At 43.2% G+C, this 20,053-nt stretch overlaps 1 protein-coding gene across 1 annotated transcript in view; it reads right to left on the reverse strand.

The window, feature by feature from the left end:
- The window catches only part of LOC141084548 (CD109 antigen-like), a 202,241-nt gene that overhangs the window by 170,359 nt on the left and 11,829 nt on the right, over positions 1-20,053 (reverse strand). The window contains exons 3-5 of the mRNA XM_073569326.1: positions 16,772-16,800; positions 5,427-5,660; positions 2,503-2,628 (exon numbers count right to left, since the gene is read on the reverse strand). Coding sequence (XP_073425427.1) covers positions 2,503-2,628; positions 5,427-5,660; positions 16,772-16,800 — 389 coding nt within the window. The remainder of the gene's footprint in view (positions 1-2,502; positions 2,629-5,426; positions 5,661-16,771; positions 16,801-20,053) is intronic.

Below are 20,053 nucleotides of genomic sequence, written 5' to 3' on the forward strand. Positions count from 1 at the left end.
TCTTGTTACATTTTGCTGGTATATTATACTCTAAAAAAACCTTGCAAAACTTTTTAGGGATTCAATTATTCATCCATACACTGTAACGCAGTTCACGTTACAGTTCACTCTTATATAAAACTCTAAAAAAAGCTTCCAAAAATGTTTATGGACTCAATGATTCATGCATACAGTTTAACATGCTTTGTGCAAAACTACAGTGGGTTAAAATTTTTAAAATGATTGTCCTGTTACAGTTAAAATATTTTTGATCAAAAAATTGACTATTGTCATTTATACTATAGAACATGGTTTTCGAGAAATTTTGTTGGTTTGAAATAAAAAGCAAAATTGGCCTACTACAGGGGTACACTTTCTTAATATTTTAATGAGGCCATCCAGTTGTTGCCTTCAAGGGTGTATAGATGACTCTGCTTGCAATTTTTGGAAGGCTTTGCACTCTGCATATCTTTTAGGAGTATAGGAGGACCACAACTATACTTTATTCACAATATTTGAATGATGTACTGCAGTTGGTGCCTTCAAGGTTGTATGGATGACCTTGCTTGTAATTTTTGTCAAGCTTTGCACTGTGCAGAACTTTTATGAGTGTAGCAGTACCACAGGTATACTTTGCTCACAATATTTGAATAAGGTACTATAGTTTTTGCCATCAAGGTTGTATGGTTGTCCCTGCTTGTAATTTTCGGAAGGCTTTGCATTTAGTATATATCCTTTGTGAGTCTGGGAGTACCCCTTCATAATTTGAACAGAATGTGTATGAGGCCCTCCTTTATTTCTAATACAGGGTGTATCTGAGTCCCTCTTACTTCACATTTTTGGAAGATCTTGCTGTTTTCATAAATTACACTGAAATTTCCAATTTTTTGCTAAAAATTTCAATTTTGGTCTACTTAAATTATTATTTAACAAAAAAATCCTTGTTAAATTTTGCTTTATTTAAAAGTCATTACACAGGAAAAAAATATTTCTTAACTTTTTTTTCTGTAAAATGCAATTTCTCGGCGGTTTGGAATGTTTTATTGTCACTCCTTAAAGTGGAGTAAAAGTGTGACACCATTGTTCTCAGCAGTGATCTGGGAGTCAGAGATGCCAACCATCCTGTTCTCCTTCCATTCAGCACTTCCATTTCAACATTTTCACTGCCCATCTGACTTCTTTGTAAGGTCTGCCAGAAAAATGCTTGGATTTCCCATTGACACCCATCATACTTGTTACTCAAGCATTCAAACATGAGGAATTGCTTGGTGTGAATAAGGGGCATCTGAGAATTTTAGTGCTTGCTCTTCTCTAAATGGTCTAAGGTAGCACTTGTTATTCATGTTGGGGACACTCGCTTGGCAGCCGATTAACCTGGTCCGGCACAGGTTTTTCACATATATCAGTCCATGCGGTTTATTAATCAGCATAAACCATATACGGCAACAGTCTTATATCCAACAACAGAATGCTCATGATAGAGCTCCGCTCTCAGCCCTGTGGTCACACAGGCTGTGCTATGTCCAGCAATCAGACTTTATAGTCTCATAGTTAATTGCCCCATGTCCGGGGTTATCTCTTAGCTGCTTCTCACTCCAGACGTCCTTCCCCTCCTTGGGACTGTCCAAGACACACAGGCCATTACACACAGGCCTCACAAGGTCAGCGGCGTCCGCATGTGCGCTTCAGGAAGGCAGCACACCTTCCAGCACGTCGGCCTTCTGGGACTTTCCACACAGACCAATCAGATCCAGGCACTCTCTCCCATGTGACCTACCCTGGTCACCTTATATGGTCCATAGCCACGCCCACATGTGAGATATGGATCACATGGCTATGACCTCATCGCAGGTCCTATTTCAGACACCCAGCCATACACACATATATACGGACTTACTATGGGTGTTTAGACACACGTCCCTGGGTGGGTTTGTAGGTGACTGGTCCCACCCATCTCACCAAGTCACCTGGAAGCTTTCCCTGATATACTGCAGCAAACCCTCAGCAGTACCTCTGCTGATCAACACATGTTCAAGCTTCCATCCCAGGGCCACCCACCCTGGGATACATAATGGTAATTTACCATCCTGGTGTTCATCCTATCTCCATTACCACAATGGATATGCCTGTGTGCATGACCCATACAGCGCCCCCTAGCTGTCACAGCGGTCACTGCACCACATAGGGTATAAAAAGCTTCTGTGTTCTTCTTAACAGCTGGAACCCCAACCTGCTTCTGTTATATATTTTTTCTCACTGACTTTTTTCTGCCCCATTGGGAGTTTTTAGCTTTTCTTTGGACCAAGACTGCAGGGAAATAGGTTGACCTAGATGGACTAATTTATTTTTTTAACTTTACTACATTACCATGCTACAATATAGATACATTATATTTAAAGTATTTTAAAGTATTGTAATACAGGGAAAACTGCAACCCTTATAATACTACCAACATGAGAAAAGATGCATAATTACATAGGATTCAGGAAACATTTATTGCAGTTTATGGCATAAATTACTTACATTACAATTTGCTTGAATAGTCCAAGCACCAAGCATGGGTTTGCTAGAAAGTGAAAACACAGTTGAAACAACCCCTAGGTCTGGCTTCATGCTCACTTTCTTTTGGACAATGTTATTTGAAGAATCCTGTAATTAAAGAAAAATTAACATGTATGGAGATATGTTACAAATCTTATCTTAAAGCTGAAAATGGTATCTGATCTGCAGGACGGATGTTATAGAGCAAGTGAAGCTGATCAAGACTTCTAGATATTTTGTGTTAAATTTTTCAATAAGGCTATATTCACATGTTCAGTATTTGGTCAGTGTTTTCCATCAGCACTTGTAAGCCAAAATCAGTAGTGGATAAAAAATGCAGAGGTGGTGACGTGCTTCTATTATACTTTTCCTCTGACCGCTCCATTCTTGGTTTTGGTTTACACATACTGATGTAAAATACTGACCAAATGTTCAGCATGTGAATTGTGTCCAGTCAGCAGTTCTACTAGTGATTGACAGACTCCCTTGTAAGACTGTGCATACAGAGATAGCTGTCAATCACCAAGTTGGACCGCGAACTCAACTCGTATTCACACAAACACCAAGGAAATAAATTACTAGTTATACTGGATCCTTTTATAAAATGTATATTATTCCACCTCTCCTTTCCTACACTGTTCTGTCCACAGATCGGACTGTATGTACGTGACTGGTTCCCTTTAAATTAATAAAAATGTCTGTTATATTTTGTTTCCTTCTATGCCATTTATTCACTGATACTGTACAACAAAGTATTCTATTCTAAGCAATTGCTGGACACAGGTTACAGTTTTGGTAGACCAGTGTCTGCCTACCATGGTCAACAAAACCATCTCTCTAATAACAACTTGATTTCTACCAAAGGATTTTTAAATGCAGCAGAATCAAATGCACTTTCTGTCTTTACATACATAACGCAAAAACTGTGGCTTCTATGCATTCCCAAGAAACCTTGCTTGTAAAATCTTTCATCAAATGTAACAAAAAGTGATCAAAACATTGTACGTGTGTGAGCAGGTAGGAAGATGCAGTAACGGTTCGGAGGCAGAGCAAGTGTTAATGTGTGGTTTAATTTAACAGGTATACTCCTCGCAGGGAGAAAACAGAAAAAACAGTATAAAGGAACACAGGGGGCGTAACTCAGGGGAAGCGGGTGTGAAGCATAGGGTAGGAAGTTCAAGGATAGCAAACTTATCAGTCTGACGACTTCAGAATGCTGTTAGTTCAGGATGTGGACATTAGCGCCAAAGCAGTGGCACATAAGGGGTTCGGTATGGTCCTGGAAAAGATGACGTCTTGGCTCCTGGCGGCGACGGTGATTTCTTGTGGTCCAGTCGGTGATCGGTGTGTCAGGAATCGATGAGCCGGATAGAGCACAGTCTTTCCCCCTGTCGGCGTACAGGGACAACGAGCAACTCAATTTAGGTACAAAGGGAAAACCCTCACAGTGGGTGTCCCAATTCTCCTGTCGGTACGTGCGCAGGCTTATGTCCTGACTGGGCGTCCTGTCACTCACGGTCAGTGATGTCAGTGGGGACCAGGTACGTCATTGTCGGCAGTCTCTGTTAACAGCTTTTAGCCTCTGCTGGTTTTTGCCCGCTCTGGCAGTTGGCCCCCCCGCAGTAGCCCTGACACTGCCCTCCTGCGCGATGCACGTTCCCCTGTAACTAACTGATTTGCCACGCGCTGCGGCCATTTTATCTTAGCCATGCCCCCTACTCCTAGGTGAAGAGGTTGATCCGGGGCTTTAAAGGGAATCTGTCACCCCTTTTTTCTAATAAGAGTTGCCGGCCCCAACATCAGGGGCTTATCGACAGCATTCTGTAATGCTGTAGATAAGTCCCCGATGTAACCTGAAAGAGAAGAAAAAAGAGTTAGATTATACAGTACTCACCCCGGCATCCGTTCCTGTCCGATGGGTGTTGCGGTCCGGTCCGGCGCCTCCCATCTTCATACGATGCCATCCTCTTCTTTCCTTCCTGTCGTGGCTCCTGCGCAGGTGCACTGCTGTGCCCTGTTGAGAGCAGAGCAGAGTCCTGCAGTGCGCAGGCGCCGGACCTCTCTGACCTCTCCCGGCGCCTGCGCACTGCAGTACTCTGCTCTGCCCTCAACCCGGCCTGGTCCTGGTCTTCTCCTTACAGGTGCATCAATATGGTATTAATAAAAACTACAACTTGACATGCAACGGATAAGCCTGTGCACAGGTCCATCAATGGAAGATGGAAGAATAATTATGGGTCTTTTCACCAGTTTATTGGTAAAATGAATCGTGTCAATCAAAACTACAACTCGTCATGCAAAAAGCAAGCACTTAACCGTCTATTTATATGGAAAAATAATGAAGTTATTACTGCGGTATGCATACCTCCCCTTCTTCCAAGAGTCATAACTTTCCAAGAGCCATCATTTTTAGGTATGCCAAATATCACCAAATCTGTATGTTTGATTTTTTGGTGTACCTTTTTCCCCATTTTTTACCTTACATGATACAGTATATACTTCTACACTGTATTAGCTCAGACATACTGTATATGTACATTGCTATATAAAATATTATTTTGTTTGTTTCTTACATTTTGCTATTTTTATTTGGAGAAAACTGAGAGGACATCAGCACTGATAGTTTGCAGGAATGGGAGCAGGTTTCAGGATCCTTGTCAGAAACCCAAAATGCACATGATGCATATTAATATGTTAATACTTTTTACACAATTATGTGAGAAGATATCATCCACAAAAAAAATATGGACATATATACTGTGTATATATATATATATATATATATATATATATATGTATATATATATGTACTGTATATATATACTCTTTGTGCAAGTCTGTGAAAACATGTAATCCATATCTACTGTATAAGACAAACAAAAAAGTTCCAAATCTTATGGACGTACCATGATCACGATGTCCACGACTCCTTCTTTATACGGCTTCATATCAGGATTTACAGTGATTATCCTGATTTTTACATTTTCTCCAGCCTTGTACACATATTTGTCAGTTTGAATCAGCACATGCACATTCCTCTTTTCAACAATGATCCATGTTGTGTCTGAGAAGATCACCATGTTCTGAGCTGATCCATTCACAGTTAGCGTGTAGGAAGTGGATGTAAAATTTGTTGGGACCTTTCATAAAAAAAGCAATCTTAGTCTACAACTTCAAGTGAATCTATCACCAGATGTCACTATGCAAATGAAATCCTTTAGTAAATAAATTCTCTAGAGCTGATGAGACTAGTGTACTTACTTTGAAAATCCATTTCAGAATGACATTGATTATTATACAATCTTTTATGAAAGTTTAACCTCAATCTGTGCCCACCTAGCCTGACTGACAGCTCTTCAGTGTCTCTCCTGCTGCTGAGATGTCGCACTGCTCAGTACTATCTGTAGCTGTCAGTCAGGCTGGGAAGGTAGGGACCGAATATACTTGGACGCTCACTCTCTTAAGCTTTAGCTCTTTAGCTGAACTCATCAAAAGCTTGTTTTATTATAGTTTATAAAACGTTGTGACAGATCAATTTGAATAATATTTGCTAATTAAGCAGATCTCTTTTGAAGCCTGCTCTTTCTTTAGAAGTTAGAAGAAAAGTATATAATTTCACACATTCTTATTACAGTCAATATAAAAATACACTCCTCATCAATGAAATGACCACACCAAGAAGGACAAGCCATAAGGTCTTGCAAATTGAGGAAGTGGCAGGTGTCGCTAAGATCTGCAAGTGATTACATTTTCAAGCACCTAAATCCAATTTGTAGCACATGTGATGGGCATAGAATCCAGATGGAAAGCAAATGTTTTTCAGGTTTATGAATTACTAGCTGAAGAGCCCGGAACTGCCCGGGCATAGTAACTAACTGTGGTTAGTTATAGCAGATTAAAATTATCCTCCATCCCATAGTCCCGTGCCCATATACCCATCATACATATCCACGATCCCATATGCCCGTGCCCATATACCCATCATACATATCCTCCATCCCATAGTCGAGTGCCCATATACCCATCACACATCCTCCATCCCATAGTCCCATGTCCATATACCCATCATACATATTCGCCATCCCATAGTTGAGTGCCCATATACCCATCACACATCCTTCATCTCATAGTCCCATGCCCATATACCCATCATACATATCCTCCATCCCATAGTCCCGTGCCCATATACCCATCATACATATCCGCCATCACATAGCCCTGTGCCCATATACCCGTCATACATATCCTCCATCCCATAGTCCAGTGCCCATATACCCATCACACATTCTCCATCCCATAGTCCCATGCCCATATACCCGTCATACATATCCTCCATCCCATAGTCCAGTGCCCATATACCAATCACACATCCTCCATCCCATAGTCAACCATTATGACATCATAATGAGCGGTGGGGCTTGCAACCTATGATGACATCAGCGTCGCCATGGCAACCATTATGACATCATAATGAGGGGCGGGGCTTGATACACGCACACTTTTTCCCCATTATGTAGATAGGGGCAAAATTGTTTGGTGAATTGGAACGCGCGGGGTTAAAACTTCACCTCACAACATAGCCTAGGACACTCTCGGGGTCCAGACGTGTGACTTTGCCAAATTTTGTGGCTGTAGCTGCGACGGTGCGGATGCCAATCCCGGACATACATACATACATATATACATACATACATACATACATACATACATACACACAGCTTTATATATTAGATGGAATGATTGTGCAACGCCTCCCATTGGTTGATATGCCAATTATCGACACTTGCTACAATCTGAGAGGATCAGAATCTTGGAACCAGTGGTGCGGCCATTTTTCCATGGGGTTCCAGGAGCAGTTTTGTTGCTCATGCTACTGTGAACAGCCTATGTGGCCTAAACTTGCTACCATGGCCTGCAGCGTCTCCAGCCTTGTCTCCCATCAAACACATCTGGGACACCATGTGTCAGCAATTGCAAAGGGAGCTGCCAGCAGCGGATATTGATAAAGTGTGTTACCAAATTCATTCAGCTTAGCAAAACATTCCTCAGGCATTCCTCATTGATAGCAGCCAATGCGTGTAAGTGCTTATATTGTGTCTTGTGGTGCTCATATTCGATACTGAATAAATTATGTCTTGAAAAATGATTTCATTTTTTTCATCATTTGCTTATCATTAAGATGTCTATCGATCCTGTAATTTCTGTAATTCCAATGACTTTTGCTTCTTGGTGTCACCATTTCACTGTTGAGTGTGTGTAATTGAAGTTATTATTATGAGCTCAGAGTATTTGAGAGTCAACACATTTGCAGTAATGCAGTCATATTATAGTCACATGAAGTTGACAACGATTTTAATCTGCAGCTTTTTGAGAGGCTATTTGAGGTTTTAGCAGTTACATTACATATGAACACCTTAGAATGTAGCATGGAGATTGCAATGGATCCCAAAATGTAAACTGTATAAAATGACAGTATCATCTAGTTTGTATTTGATTTTGTTGTTTCCTATGTTTCAATATTAAACTGTGTGAAAAAACCCTGTAGGGGTTCTGTCGACTTTGCAAGTTATCACATATCCACAATATGGATTATAACTGTCACGGTCACTCGTGGCTGGACACAGCGCCTCCAGCAGGGCGGATTTAGATGACACGCGTGACCCTGGATACACCGCCTCCAGCGGGGTGAATTTAAATAATAAAACTTGCAGCTGGATATGCCGCCTCCAACAGGCGAATTTAGGTAATACACGTATGTCTGGAAACCACGCCTTCAGTAAGGCGAATTTAAACAATAAGGGAAAACCTGGGTAACAATAACAATGGTGGCCCTGCTATAGGGAACGGGAAGTGGAGACCTCCTGCACTCCCCTCAGTCAGTGTCTCTACACTCCTAATGTTCCCTAGGCCGGTTCCACACGGGCGACGATCAGGAACCTAAAAACCCTGACTCGCCCTGCACCTAAACCCTCACTAGGGAATTGGTAGGTGCGGAAACTAATCCCACCACTGCACTAAACACTCATAAGGAAAAGTGACAAAACAGGGGAAACACCACTTAGCTTTGCTCTGTTGCTTATGCTCCCAGGAACAGAGCCCACCACCTGCGTGCATCTTTTCCTCCAACCGGATCCAACACCATAGTGCAGCCTTGGAGCAAACAAAGTCCACCACCTGCGTGCAGCTGTCCAGAAACAGAGTCCAGCAAATGAGTCCAGCTTTTCTGCCAAAGAGTCCAGAATTTTGAGTCCAGCTTTCCAGCAACCGAGTCCAGCATCCTGAGTGCAGCTCTACACCATAGCTGCCACTCCACCAAGCAATGCCAGCCCTCCTTGCAGACACCATAGTTGACACTCCACCAAGCCATGCCAGCCCTCCTTGCAGACACCATAGCTGCTACTCCAGCACTCTGACAGGGCTGCCCGGGACTCTCGCTGAGCTCCATCCTTCACCCAGGCTTGCTTGAAAATGAGGAACTATCACCAACAGTGATTGACACACCTGACACTCTCTTATAGAGCAATCACACCTGTTACATAATCACGTGAACTGAATCAACGGAACCAGAGTGCAATGACCCTAATGGCCACCTGGGTGAAAACTACAACTGAAGCCACCACAGTGCTATGACCCTAATGGCCACCGGGGGCAAAACCACCTTTGGCACACAGCCAAAGGAAAAAAGGTTACTTTGTGCATTTAATCTGTCAGATCCAACCTGGATCATGACAGTACCCTCCCCTTAATGAGGGACCTCTGGACCCTCAAGACCACTCATCAGGGCACCACCTACAGCGGGGACGCCCATATCCAGAGTTCACCCCTGCAACTACCTGCACTTCAGGTTTATGACAAACGCACCGCTGGTATTGGCAATATATGTTCTGGAGGCACCACTCATCTCCAAAGCGCCGACCTGGGGAACGAGTTATGTATGTAAAATGTTTAGTATGAGTTGTTAAGACTCCGCAGCACACTTCCACAGAATGTTTTTTGGTGGCCACCCATACATGCTCGTTCACACACAGGACCGGACCTGAATGTTTATTGCTACACATTCATTTGTCATAATTCGATGAACTCATTCTGGGATTGACAACAGAGGCGTCCCCCTGTGTCACCACACTCACACCCCCGCTATTCACCAAGGGAACACCAACCTCCAACCCTTTACACCCCAGGTCTGCGCCTCCCAGGGTTGGATAATGGCGAGGGTTGAGCTTTGCCCCCACTCCCCCGCAGCACACCTGCTGCTCACACCGGAGAGGAAGGGGCCAGGTATATGGAGGAACTATACACTCGCTGGTCGCCTTCCTCCACACGACCAGGAGGGGGCGGTTTCTTCGGTGGTATGGAAGATTTGGCATGAGCCCCGCGGTGTTGTGAACTCATTTTCTGGTATACCAGTTGTGAGTTCTCCTTCCAGGCTCCCTCTGGTGGTAACAGGAGGTAGTGAGGTTGATTTAATTAGTAGAGATCTGCCACCTGATGATGAGGATAACGATTGGATCTCTGGAATCTCAGACTGGATTTAAGACAGCCGAAGCCCTATTCTGGTGCTGGTGATTCCTTCTGGCTTTTCAGGTCTTGGTTTTCAGCGCTGTTCCAGTCATCTCAAGCTAAGTGTTTCTGCTAATGTTCACACTTGATTTTGTTGGTTTATTCAGTTTTTTGTGTGGTCAGCCAGCCCCGGCTGGGGCTGTGCTGAATTTCACTCTTATTTATCTGTATTTGCCAATTTGCTTTTTGTCCCTTATTAGATTGGCCTCTTTTTTGCTCTGTCTCAGAATATTTCAGAGTGCTGATATAGTGGGAGAAGTCTAGTGACTTCAGGGTTAATTTTGTTATCAGAAGTGTTGGACATTATTTTTGTAGGGGTTTTTTGGGCAGATTGCAGACAGTGTCTTTCCTTTCCTATCCTTTCTAGTTAGTTTGGGCCCCATCGTTTGCTCAGCCTATTTTCCTGCCTGTGTTTGTGTTTTCATCTTGTTTCACCGTCAATACATGTGTGGGGGCTGTCTATTCCTTTGGGGTCTGCTCTGGGGCAGTTAGTTTTCCCCTTTTCTTGCTTTAGGCTTATTTAGTCCTCCGGCTGTGACGAGGTGTCTAGATTCATCATAGGAACGCTCCACGGCTGCTGTTAGTTGTGTGGTTAGGAACAGGGGTCTGCAATCTGCATAGTTACCAACCTCTCTGGTTTTCTGTGACTTAGCTTGTTTAGTTTTCCTCCTTGGCGACCCATTCATAACAGAATCACCAGCCATACCGCAGATTCTAGGATACTCAAAAGCAGGAAAAAGTTGTTAAAAAAAAAAAGAAGTGTCAAAATTTTTTTTTTTTTAATGAATTTTTTCCTCTTTTTCTCTGGGGCCGTAGCAAGATTTTTTTTTCCTAATGGAGATTAAGAAATTGTCTGATCGTGTGGAGCAACTTGCTGCTGAAGTGCAGGGAATTTCCACCTACCGCATTCAGTCACATGCTGCTGAACCTAAGATCCCTACTCCTGATGTGTTTTCTGGGGATCGGTCTAAATTTTTGAATTTTAAGAATAATTGTAAATTATTTCTTGCCTTGAAGCCTAACTCATCGGGGAGTTCTGCGCAGCAGGTTAAAATTGTCATCTCCTTGCTGCGCGGCGATCCCCAGGACTGGGCTTTTTCTCTGACACCTGAAAATCCTATTCTGACTAATGTGGATGCATTTTTTCAAGCCTTGGGGTTGTTGTATGATGAACCTAATGCTGTTGATCAAGCTGAGAGAACCCTGTTGGCATTAAACCAGGGTCAGGATTCTGCAGAGTTAGGCTACTTTCACACATCAGTTTTTTGCCGTCAGGCATGATCCGGCTTTTTTTAGAAAAAACGGATCCGGCATAAATTTTGGAGAACTGTAGAAATGGATCCGTTTTTTTGCTGGATCTGTCTCTGTTCCTGGAGGCTGGCCAATTGGATCTGAGCATGCGCAGACTTACAAAAACCGGATCCGGTTGCTGGATCCGTCTTTTTCTGGATCCGGCGCATTCCGGCGCCCATAGACTTTCATTGTAGCAAAAAGCTGGAAGCGCCGGATCCGGCGCTTCCGGCTTTTTCGCCGGAGACAAAAAACGTTACAGTAGACGTTTTTTCAAGACGCCGGAATGAGACAAGTTGCCGGATCCGGCAAAAAACGGATGAAACGCAATGCCATCCGGCACGATCCGGCGCTAATGCAAGTCAATGGGGAAAAACCGGATCCGGCATTGCATTTTGCCGGATCCGTTTTTTCCAAAAAAAGCCGGATCGCGCCTGAAGGCAAAAAACTGATGTGTGAAAGAGGCCTTATACAGTCCAAAATTCCGAAAGTGGGCGGTCCTTACTACATGGAATGATAGTGCTTTGGCAGCTCTCTTTCGGAAGGGTTTATCAGAGACTGTAAAAGATGTTATGGTGGGATTTCCTGTTCCCCCTGGCCTGGATGATCCTATGCCATTAGCCATTCAAGTTGATTGGTGTTTTCGTGAACGTAAAACTACGTGGGAGGCGCTGCCACCTTTTGAACAAACGTGTGAACCTATGCAATGTGATGGGGTTTTGTCTAGGGCGCAACGTCAGGAGTTTAGAAGGCGTAATAAGCTGTGTTTTTTCTGTGGAGATGCCTCTCATACTATTTCTGAGTGCCCTAAACGAGACAAACGTTTCGCACACACATTTGCTGTGGGCAGTGTACAACCTAAGTTCCTTTTGGCAATCACTCTGATCTGCTCCTTATCCACGTTTTCCACTAAGGCTTTTGTGGATTCAGGAGCAGCTTTGAATCTGATGGATTTGGACTTTGCTAAACGTTGTGGTTTTTTCATGACGCCTCTGCGGATGCCTATTCCTTTGAGGGGTATTGATGCTACTCCTTTGGCGGAGAATAAACCTCAGTTTTGGACCCAGGTGATAATGTGAGTTGCCCCAGACCACCAAGAAAATTGTAAATTTTTGGTGCTGCATAATTTGCATGATACTATTGTTCTGGGTTTTCCCTGGTTGCAAACTCATAATCCAGTTTTGGATTGGAAATCTGGGTCTGAGGTGAGTTGGGGTTGTCAGTGTGTTCTTAGGGATGCTTCTGTCTTCTCCACCTCTCCTCTGTCTCATAATATTCCTGATTATCTGGCCGATTTTTCTGATGTATTTAGTGAGAGTAAGTCTGCATCTTTGCCTCCTCATAGGAGTTATGACTGTGCAATTGAGTTGATGCCTGGGTGTAAATTTCTCAATGGTCAGCTTTTCAACTTATCAGTACCCGAACATGATGCTATGCGATCCTATATTAAGGAGTCGTTGGAGAAGGGTCATATTAGACCATCCTCGTCACCTTTCCGTGCTGGGCTTTTTTTTTTTGTGGCCAAGAAAGATGGTTCATTAAGACCATGTATTGATTATCGTTCCCTTAACAAGATGACGGTTAAATATCAGTACCTGTTACCTCTGATGTCTGATTTATTCTCCAGAGTTAAGAGTGCCTGCTGGTTTACTAAGCTTGACCTCAGGGGGGCATATAATCTTATTCGCATCAAGCACGGGGATGAATGGAAGACGGCGTTTAATACTCCGGAGGGAGATTTTTAGTACCTGGTGATGCCTTTTGGGCTCACTAATGCCCCTTTTGTCTTCCAGTCCTTTATGAATGATATTTTCCGAGACTTTGTGGAAAAGTTTTTGATCATCTATCTGGATGATATTTTGATCTTTTCTAGTGATTGAGATTCTCATGTGGAACATGTCTGGACTGTGTTCCGGATTTTGAGGGAGAATTCCTTGTTAAGGGATCGAAATGCCTCTTTGGTGTACAGAGGATTTCATTTTTGGGATTTATCTTGTCTCCGTCGACTATTGAAATGGACCCGGCCAAGGTACAGGCCATTTATGATTGGGTTCAGCCTACTTCTTTGAAGGCTCTCCAGAAGTTTTTGGGTTTTGCTAATTTCTATTGTAAATGTATAGGTAATTTTTCTGGTATTGTCAAACCACTGACTGATCTGACCAAGAAGGGCGCTGATGTGCTGAATTGATCTCCTGAGGCTGTCTCAGCATTTCAGGAGCTTAAGCGGAGATTTACTTCAGCTACAGTTTTACGGCAACCTGATGTCTCACTTCCATTTCAGGTGGAGGTAGATGTTCACACTTGATTTTGTTGGTCTATTCAGTTTTTTGTGTGGTCAGCCAGCCCCGGCTGGGGCTGTGCTGAATTTCACTCTTATTTATCTGTATTTGCCAATTTGCTTTTTGTTCCTTATTAGACTGGCCTCTTTTTTTGCTCTGTCTCAGAATATTTCAGAGTGCTGATATAGTGGGAGAAGTCTAGTGACTTCAGGGTTAATTTTATTATCAGAAGTGTTGGACATTATTTTTGTAGGGTTTTTTGGGCAGATTGCAGACAGTGTCTTTCCTTTCCTATCCTTTCTAGTTAGTTTGGGCCCCATCGTTTGCTCAGCCTAATTTCCTGCCTGTGTTTGTGTTTTCATCTTGTTTCACCGTCAATACATGTGTGGAGTCTGCTCTGGGGCAGTTTTCCCCTTTTCTTGCTTTAGGCTTATTTAGTCCTCCGGCTGTGACGAGGCGTCTAGATTCATCGTAGGAACGCTCTACGGCTGCTGGTAGTTGTGTGGTTAGGATCAGCGGTCTGCAATCTGCAGAGTTACCAACCTCTCTGGTTTTCTGTGACTTAGCTTGCTTAGTTTTCCTCCTCGGTGACCCATTCATAACACCGCGGACTATAACACCAGTCTGCTCACTACAAGGACGTACCCCTTCACCTCGGGGAACCCCAGACAGCACCATGGGGACCAACTCCACCCACCTGTCTGGGTGCGTCCGCCTGTATGAGCAAGTCCTGCTCCCCAGGGGGAGCATCTTCGCCGGAGCCGCAATTTGATTTTTCCGGTTGAGCCAGAGGGAAGGCCCTAGACCCTGATAATTGCAGCTGCAACTGCTTCAACACCATGCAGCTCCTCAATCACCTCAGTGAAGCCCAGCAGCAATTGCTCACAGGTCTTCACATGGCCAAGGCTCACCAGAAAAAAAAATGTATGCTTGGTGATGTCACGGTCACGCGTGGCTGGGCACAGTGCCTCCAGCAGGGCGGATTTAGATGACACGTGTGACCCTGGATACACCCTCCAGTGGGGTGAATTTAAATAATAAAACGTGTAGCTGGATACGCCACCTCCAACAGGCGAATTTAGGTAATACACGCATGTCTGGAAACCCCGCCTCCAGTAAGGCAAATTTAAACAATAAGGGAAAACCTGAGTAACAAGAACAATGGTGGCCCTGCGATAGGGAACGGGAAGTGGAGACCTTCTGCACTCCCCTCAGTCAGTGTCTCTACACTCCTAATGTTCCCTAGGCCGGTTCCACACCGGGCGATGATCAGGAACCTTAAAACCCTGACTCGCCCTGCACCTAAACCCTCACTAGGGAAATGGTCAGTGCGGAAACTAATCCCACCACTGCACTAAACACACGTAAGGAAAAGTGACAAAATGGGGGAAACACCACTTAGCTTTGCTCTGTTGCTTACGCTCCCAGCAACAGAGTCCACCACCTGCGTGCATCTTTTCCTCCAACCGGATCCAACACCATAGTGCAGCCTTGGAACAAACAAAGTCCACCACCTGCGTGCAGCTGTCCAGAAACAGAGTCCAGCAAATGAGTCCAGCTTTTCTGCCAAAGAGTCCAGCATTTTGAGTCCAGCTTTCCAGCAACCGAGTCCAGCATCCTGAGTGCAGCTCTACACCATAGCTGCCACTCCACCAAGCAATGCCAGCCCTCCTTGCAGACACCATAGCTGACCCTCCACCAAACCATGCCAGCCCTTCTTGCAGACACCATAGCTGCTACTCCAGCACTCTGACTGGGCTGCCCGGGACTCTCGTTCAGCTCCATCCTTCACCCAGGCTTGCTTGAAAATGAGGAACTATCACCAACAGTGACTGACACACCTGACACTCTCTTATAGAGCAATCACACCGATTACATAATCATGTGCACTGAATCAATGGAACCAGAGTGCAATGACCCTAATGGCCACAGGGGAGAAAACTACAACCGAAACCACCACAGTGCAATGACTCTAATGGCCACCGGGGGCAAAACCACCTTTGGCACACAGCCAAAGGAAAAAAAGGTTACTTTGTGCATTTAATCTATCAGATCCAACCTGGATAATGACAATAACATGCTGATTGCTGGGGGCCCTACAGCTGTTAATCCCTATAATTCATAGAATGGCACTGTAACGTGCCCTGCTCATGGTCGTGCATGTATGCTACTACTACCTTCATACCTACTACCTACTACTACACACCTACTACTATCTACCCCCTCCCTATTATCTCTGAACTAATCTCCCAATATCTTCCCTCACATAATCTTCGATCATCCCAAGACCTCCTACTTTCTTCCACACTTATTCGTTCCCAACACAACCGCCTCCAAAATTTCTCCCGAATATCCCCTATCCTCTAGAATTCCATGCCTCAACACGTCCGATTATCCACCACCCTCGGATCCTTCAAACAGAACCTGAAAACCCATCTTTTCAGGAAAGCTTACAGCCTGCAATAACCATTCTGCCGCCTCACCACCGCCTGAGCTGCCGCCTCATCACCACAAGAGCTGCTGCACCCCCGACCTTCTGTCTCTTCCCCACTATCCCGTAGAATGTAAGTCCGCAAGGACAGGGTCCCCTCCCCTCTGTACCAGACTGTCATTGTAAATTTGTTTACTGTTAACGATATCTATAACTTTGTATGTAACCCCCCTTCTCATGTACAGCAACATGGAATCAATGGCGCTATATAAATTATTAATAATAATTGTCTGTGAGATTAGCGGAGACCTACAAACAATGAATGGTATTGTGGTGCAGATGTGTGGCTATCGCTATATTCAAAGGATGCAGAGCCCCATTCCTGAAGCCTCACCAGGCAGCATGAAATCTCTTATCCCATGATGAATGATAACTTACTGTAATTTTATGATTTTTTTTTAAATAGAACCTGTCATCACTTTTTACATACGACTTTTACATTAGAGTTCTCATGACTGGCACATTGGTTCTCTATTAAACAAGGTACTATGTTTATTGGGGGCCAAGCACCTTTTCAGCCATACCATGTATTCCATGTGTAAAAGTGTGCTATAATATTCCCTTTAAAGCTTCAAAACTATAGCCTCAAAAATAAATGATTGTATAAAATGAAACGCATCCAATAACTTACTGCTGGGAGAGTCATCATTCCAATTGAATCTGAAAATAAAAAAAGAAAAAATAGATCTAAGTGATTAAGGTATATATTTATATGTACTAAAATTAACTAGCTGTGCTAAAAATAGCTTTTTTTCTAACAATTAAAAAGTGTATTAAGGAAATATAGTATAGAAAGATCAACAAAATCTACTGTACAAAAATAGCCATCTTTGTTAATGAAGATGAGAAAAGTACAATGTTTAGTTATTAATAAAATATAAACCATTATATGATTAATACAAAATTAGGTTCAATAAAGACCTATTGGAAGTTTTTGGGGGTTCCCTTCTGTCTCATATTGGAAAGCAAAATAGTCACAATGCCAATATAAACAGAGCATTAACCCATGCCTAACATAGTAACATAGTTAGTAAGGCCAAGAAAAGACATTTGTCCATCCATTTCAGCCTATAAAATTCTGTCAGAATAAATCCCCAGATCTACGTCCTTCTAAAGAACCTAACAATAACTGTAAGATACAATATTATTATGCTCCAGGAAGACATCCAGGCCTCTCTTGAACCCTTCAACTGAGGTCACCATCACCACCTCCTCAGGCAGGGAATTCCAGATTCTCACTGCCCTAACAGTAAACAATCCTCTTCTATGTTGGTGGAAAAACCTTCTCTCCTCCAGACGCAGAGAATGCCCCCTTGTGACCGTCACCTTCCTTGGTATAAACAGATCCTCAGAGAGATATTTGTATTGTCCCCTTATATACTTATACATGGTTATTAGATTGCCCCTCAGTCGTCTTTTTTCTAGACTAAATAATCCTAATTTTGCTAATCTCTCTTGGTATTGTAGTTCCCCCATCTCCTTTATTAATTTTGTTGCCCTCCTTTGTTCCCGCTCATGCCTGAAATATGAAGTACAGTTATGTCATATGCCAAGTCCCTAACTTTGAAGGGGGTTCACAAGCTATGCCAGCGGATATTAACCTGTTAAATATTTAATGTGCACCGACAGGGGGGCAAGTGATTCCATACGCCCATCGGCGCACATGAAGTAACCTCCAAGCTTGTCATGACAGTTCTCATGTGAAAGCCAGCTTGTAGCTGGCGTTCATAGATTGCAAGTGATCAGACAATCACAGTTTCAAATCAAATATAGTAAAATATGAAAAAAAAAGTTTTAAAAATATGAAAAGTATATGGAAGCAGGATAAAGAAATATGAGTTCTTTGGAATTTTCAAGTGATTTTACTCAGGGCGACTATTAATCTTAATCTTTCTGTCACAAGTGTGTCACATTCTCCTGGGAGATCTGGGGTTAGGCGATCTTTACGTACTGTGAATCACAGGTTTTCCATTTAGCCTGTGTGTTTTGTTCCTCATATTAAATAAACTTTGTTTCCTTTGGCGCTGAAGAGGATAATGACTCTTTGTATGCTGCTTAGAGAGATGCAGCTCCATCTCACAGCTGCTCCTGACCTGATTTTTGCTCTCTGTAAATCTGGCCAGACCTTCTCATCCCTGCCTGTAAAAGTTTTGCTTCCTGTAGATGGTGTGCTGAAGTTAGAGTTCATAGTTGCTGCTGGAGATTGTTGTTTGCTGTTTATGGGCCTATGCTTTCTCCATTATCCTACTCACATTTGGTTTGTACCTTCTTATCCTTCCGTTTACTCCTTTCTGACCTTGGTGAGTGTTTTGATATGTAAGTTGCCTTTTGTTATTTGTATTTGTATATACAGCACTGAAAAAAAATTAAGAGAACACTGCACAGTGTATAAAAATCATCTTCTCTACATATCTGACAGCCATTCCATTCCAGTGTCAGATGAATTCCAACCAGAGTACACCTCATTCTACTTAATGTGCTTCTGATTAGGTGATCACCTGAACCAAATCTTATTTAACGAAGGAAAGTATAAAAAACCCTGCTGTGGTGTTCACAATTCTCTTGCAATAGGACAAGCTGAATGGCAAAACAAGTGCTAGTAATATCCCAAAAGTAATAGGAATGAAAAATAACTTTTAACCAAGCCAAAGGAGTTGAAAAGAAAAGTCTTGAGTGAGGAAAAGAAGGGCTCAATTCTGGCTTTACTAGCAGAGGGATACAGTGAGCATCATGTTGCCTCCATCCTTAAAATTTCTAAGACAGCAGTCCTTTACAACAAGGTCAAGCTGCAGTTATTGGGGACAACAAAGCTACAGACCGGCAGAGGGTGAAAACCACTTTACACTGACCGAGATGACCATTATCTTATTCGAATGTCACTCAGCAACTGCAGGATGACATCAAGTGACCTACAAAAGGAATGGCAAATGGCAGCTGAGGTGAAGTGCACAGCAAGAACAGTTCGTAACAGGCTCCTAGAGGCAGGGCTCAAGTCATATAAAGCTAGAAAAAAGCCTTTCATCAATGAGAAGCAAAGGAGAGCCAGGCTGAAGTTTGCCAAAGACCACAAGGATTTGACCATAGAGGACTGGAGTAAGGTAAACTTCTCTGAGTCTAATTTTCAGCTTTGCCCAACATCTGGTCACCTAATGGTTAGACGGAGACCTAGAGAGGCGTACAATCCACAGTGTCTTGCACCCACTGTGAAATTTGGTGGAGGATCGGTGATAACCTGGGGATTCTTCAGCAAGGCTGGAATTGGGCAGGTTAATCTTTGCGAAGGATGTATGAATCAAGCCTCCTACAAAGTTATCCTGGAAAAACAGCTGATTCCTTCTGCTCAGGCAATGTTCCCCAACTCCGAGGACTGGTTTTTCAGCAGGAAAATGCGCCATGCCACACAGCTAAGTCAATCAATGTGTGGATGAAGGACCACCACATCAAATCCCTGTCACGGCCAACCCAATCTCCAGACCTGAACCCCATTGAAAACCTCTGGAATGTAATCAAGAGTAAGAGGGATAGTCACAAGACATTAAACAAAGAAGAACTGCTTAAATTTTTATTCCAGGAGTGGCATAAGGGCACCCAGAAGCAGTGTGAAAGACTGGTGGAAAGCATGCCAAGATGCATGAAAGCTGTGATTAAAAATCTTGGCTATAACCGAGAAGCCCCAGGAGCACTACAAATAACAATATAACTAAGACTTGTGTGGGTGCTATAATAGTGGCAAAAACCATGGACAACAAAGCAAGAAAAGTACCACTGAAAACTTCTCTTCACACACAATGTCTTTACATACAGTAGCACTATACCTTTATCATGTGGTGAGGTCAATGGGGGGATGAGTATGATGTAGGCCAGAGGTCTCAAACTGCATTCTTCAAGGGCCGCAAACAGGTCATGTTTTCAG

This window comes from Dendrobates tinctorius, unplaced genomic scaffold (assembly GCF_039654945.1).
Source record: "Dendrobates tinctorius isolate UK_male_01 unplaced genomic scaffold, ASM3965494v1 ptg000024l, whole genome shotgun sequence".
NCBI classification, from domain to species: domain Eukaryota; kingdom Metazoa; phylum Chordata; class Amphibia; order Anura; family Dendrobatidae; genus Dendrobates; species Dendrobates tinctorius.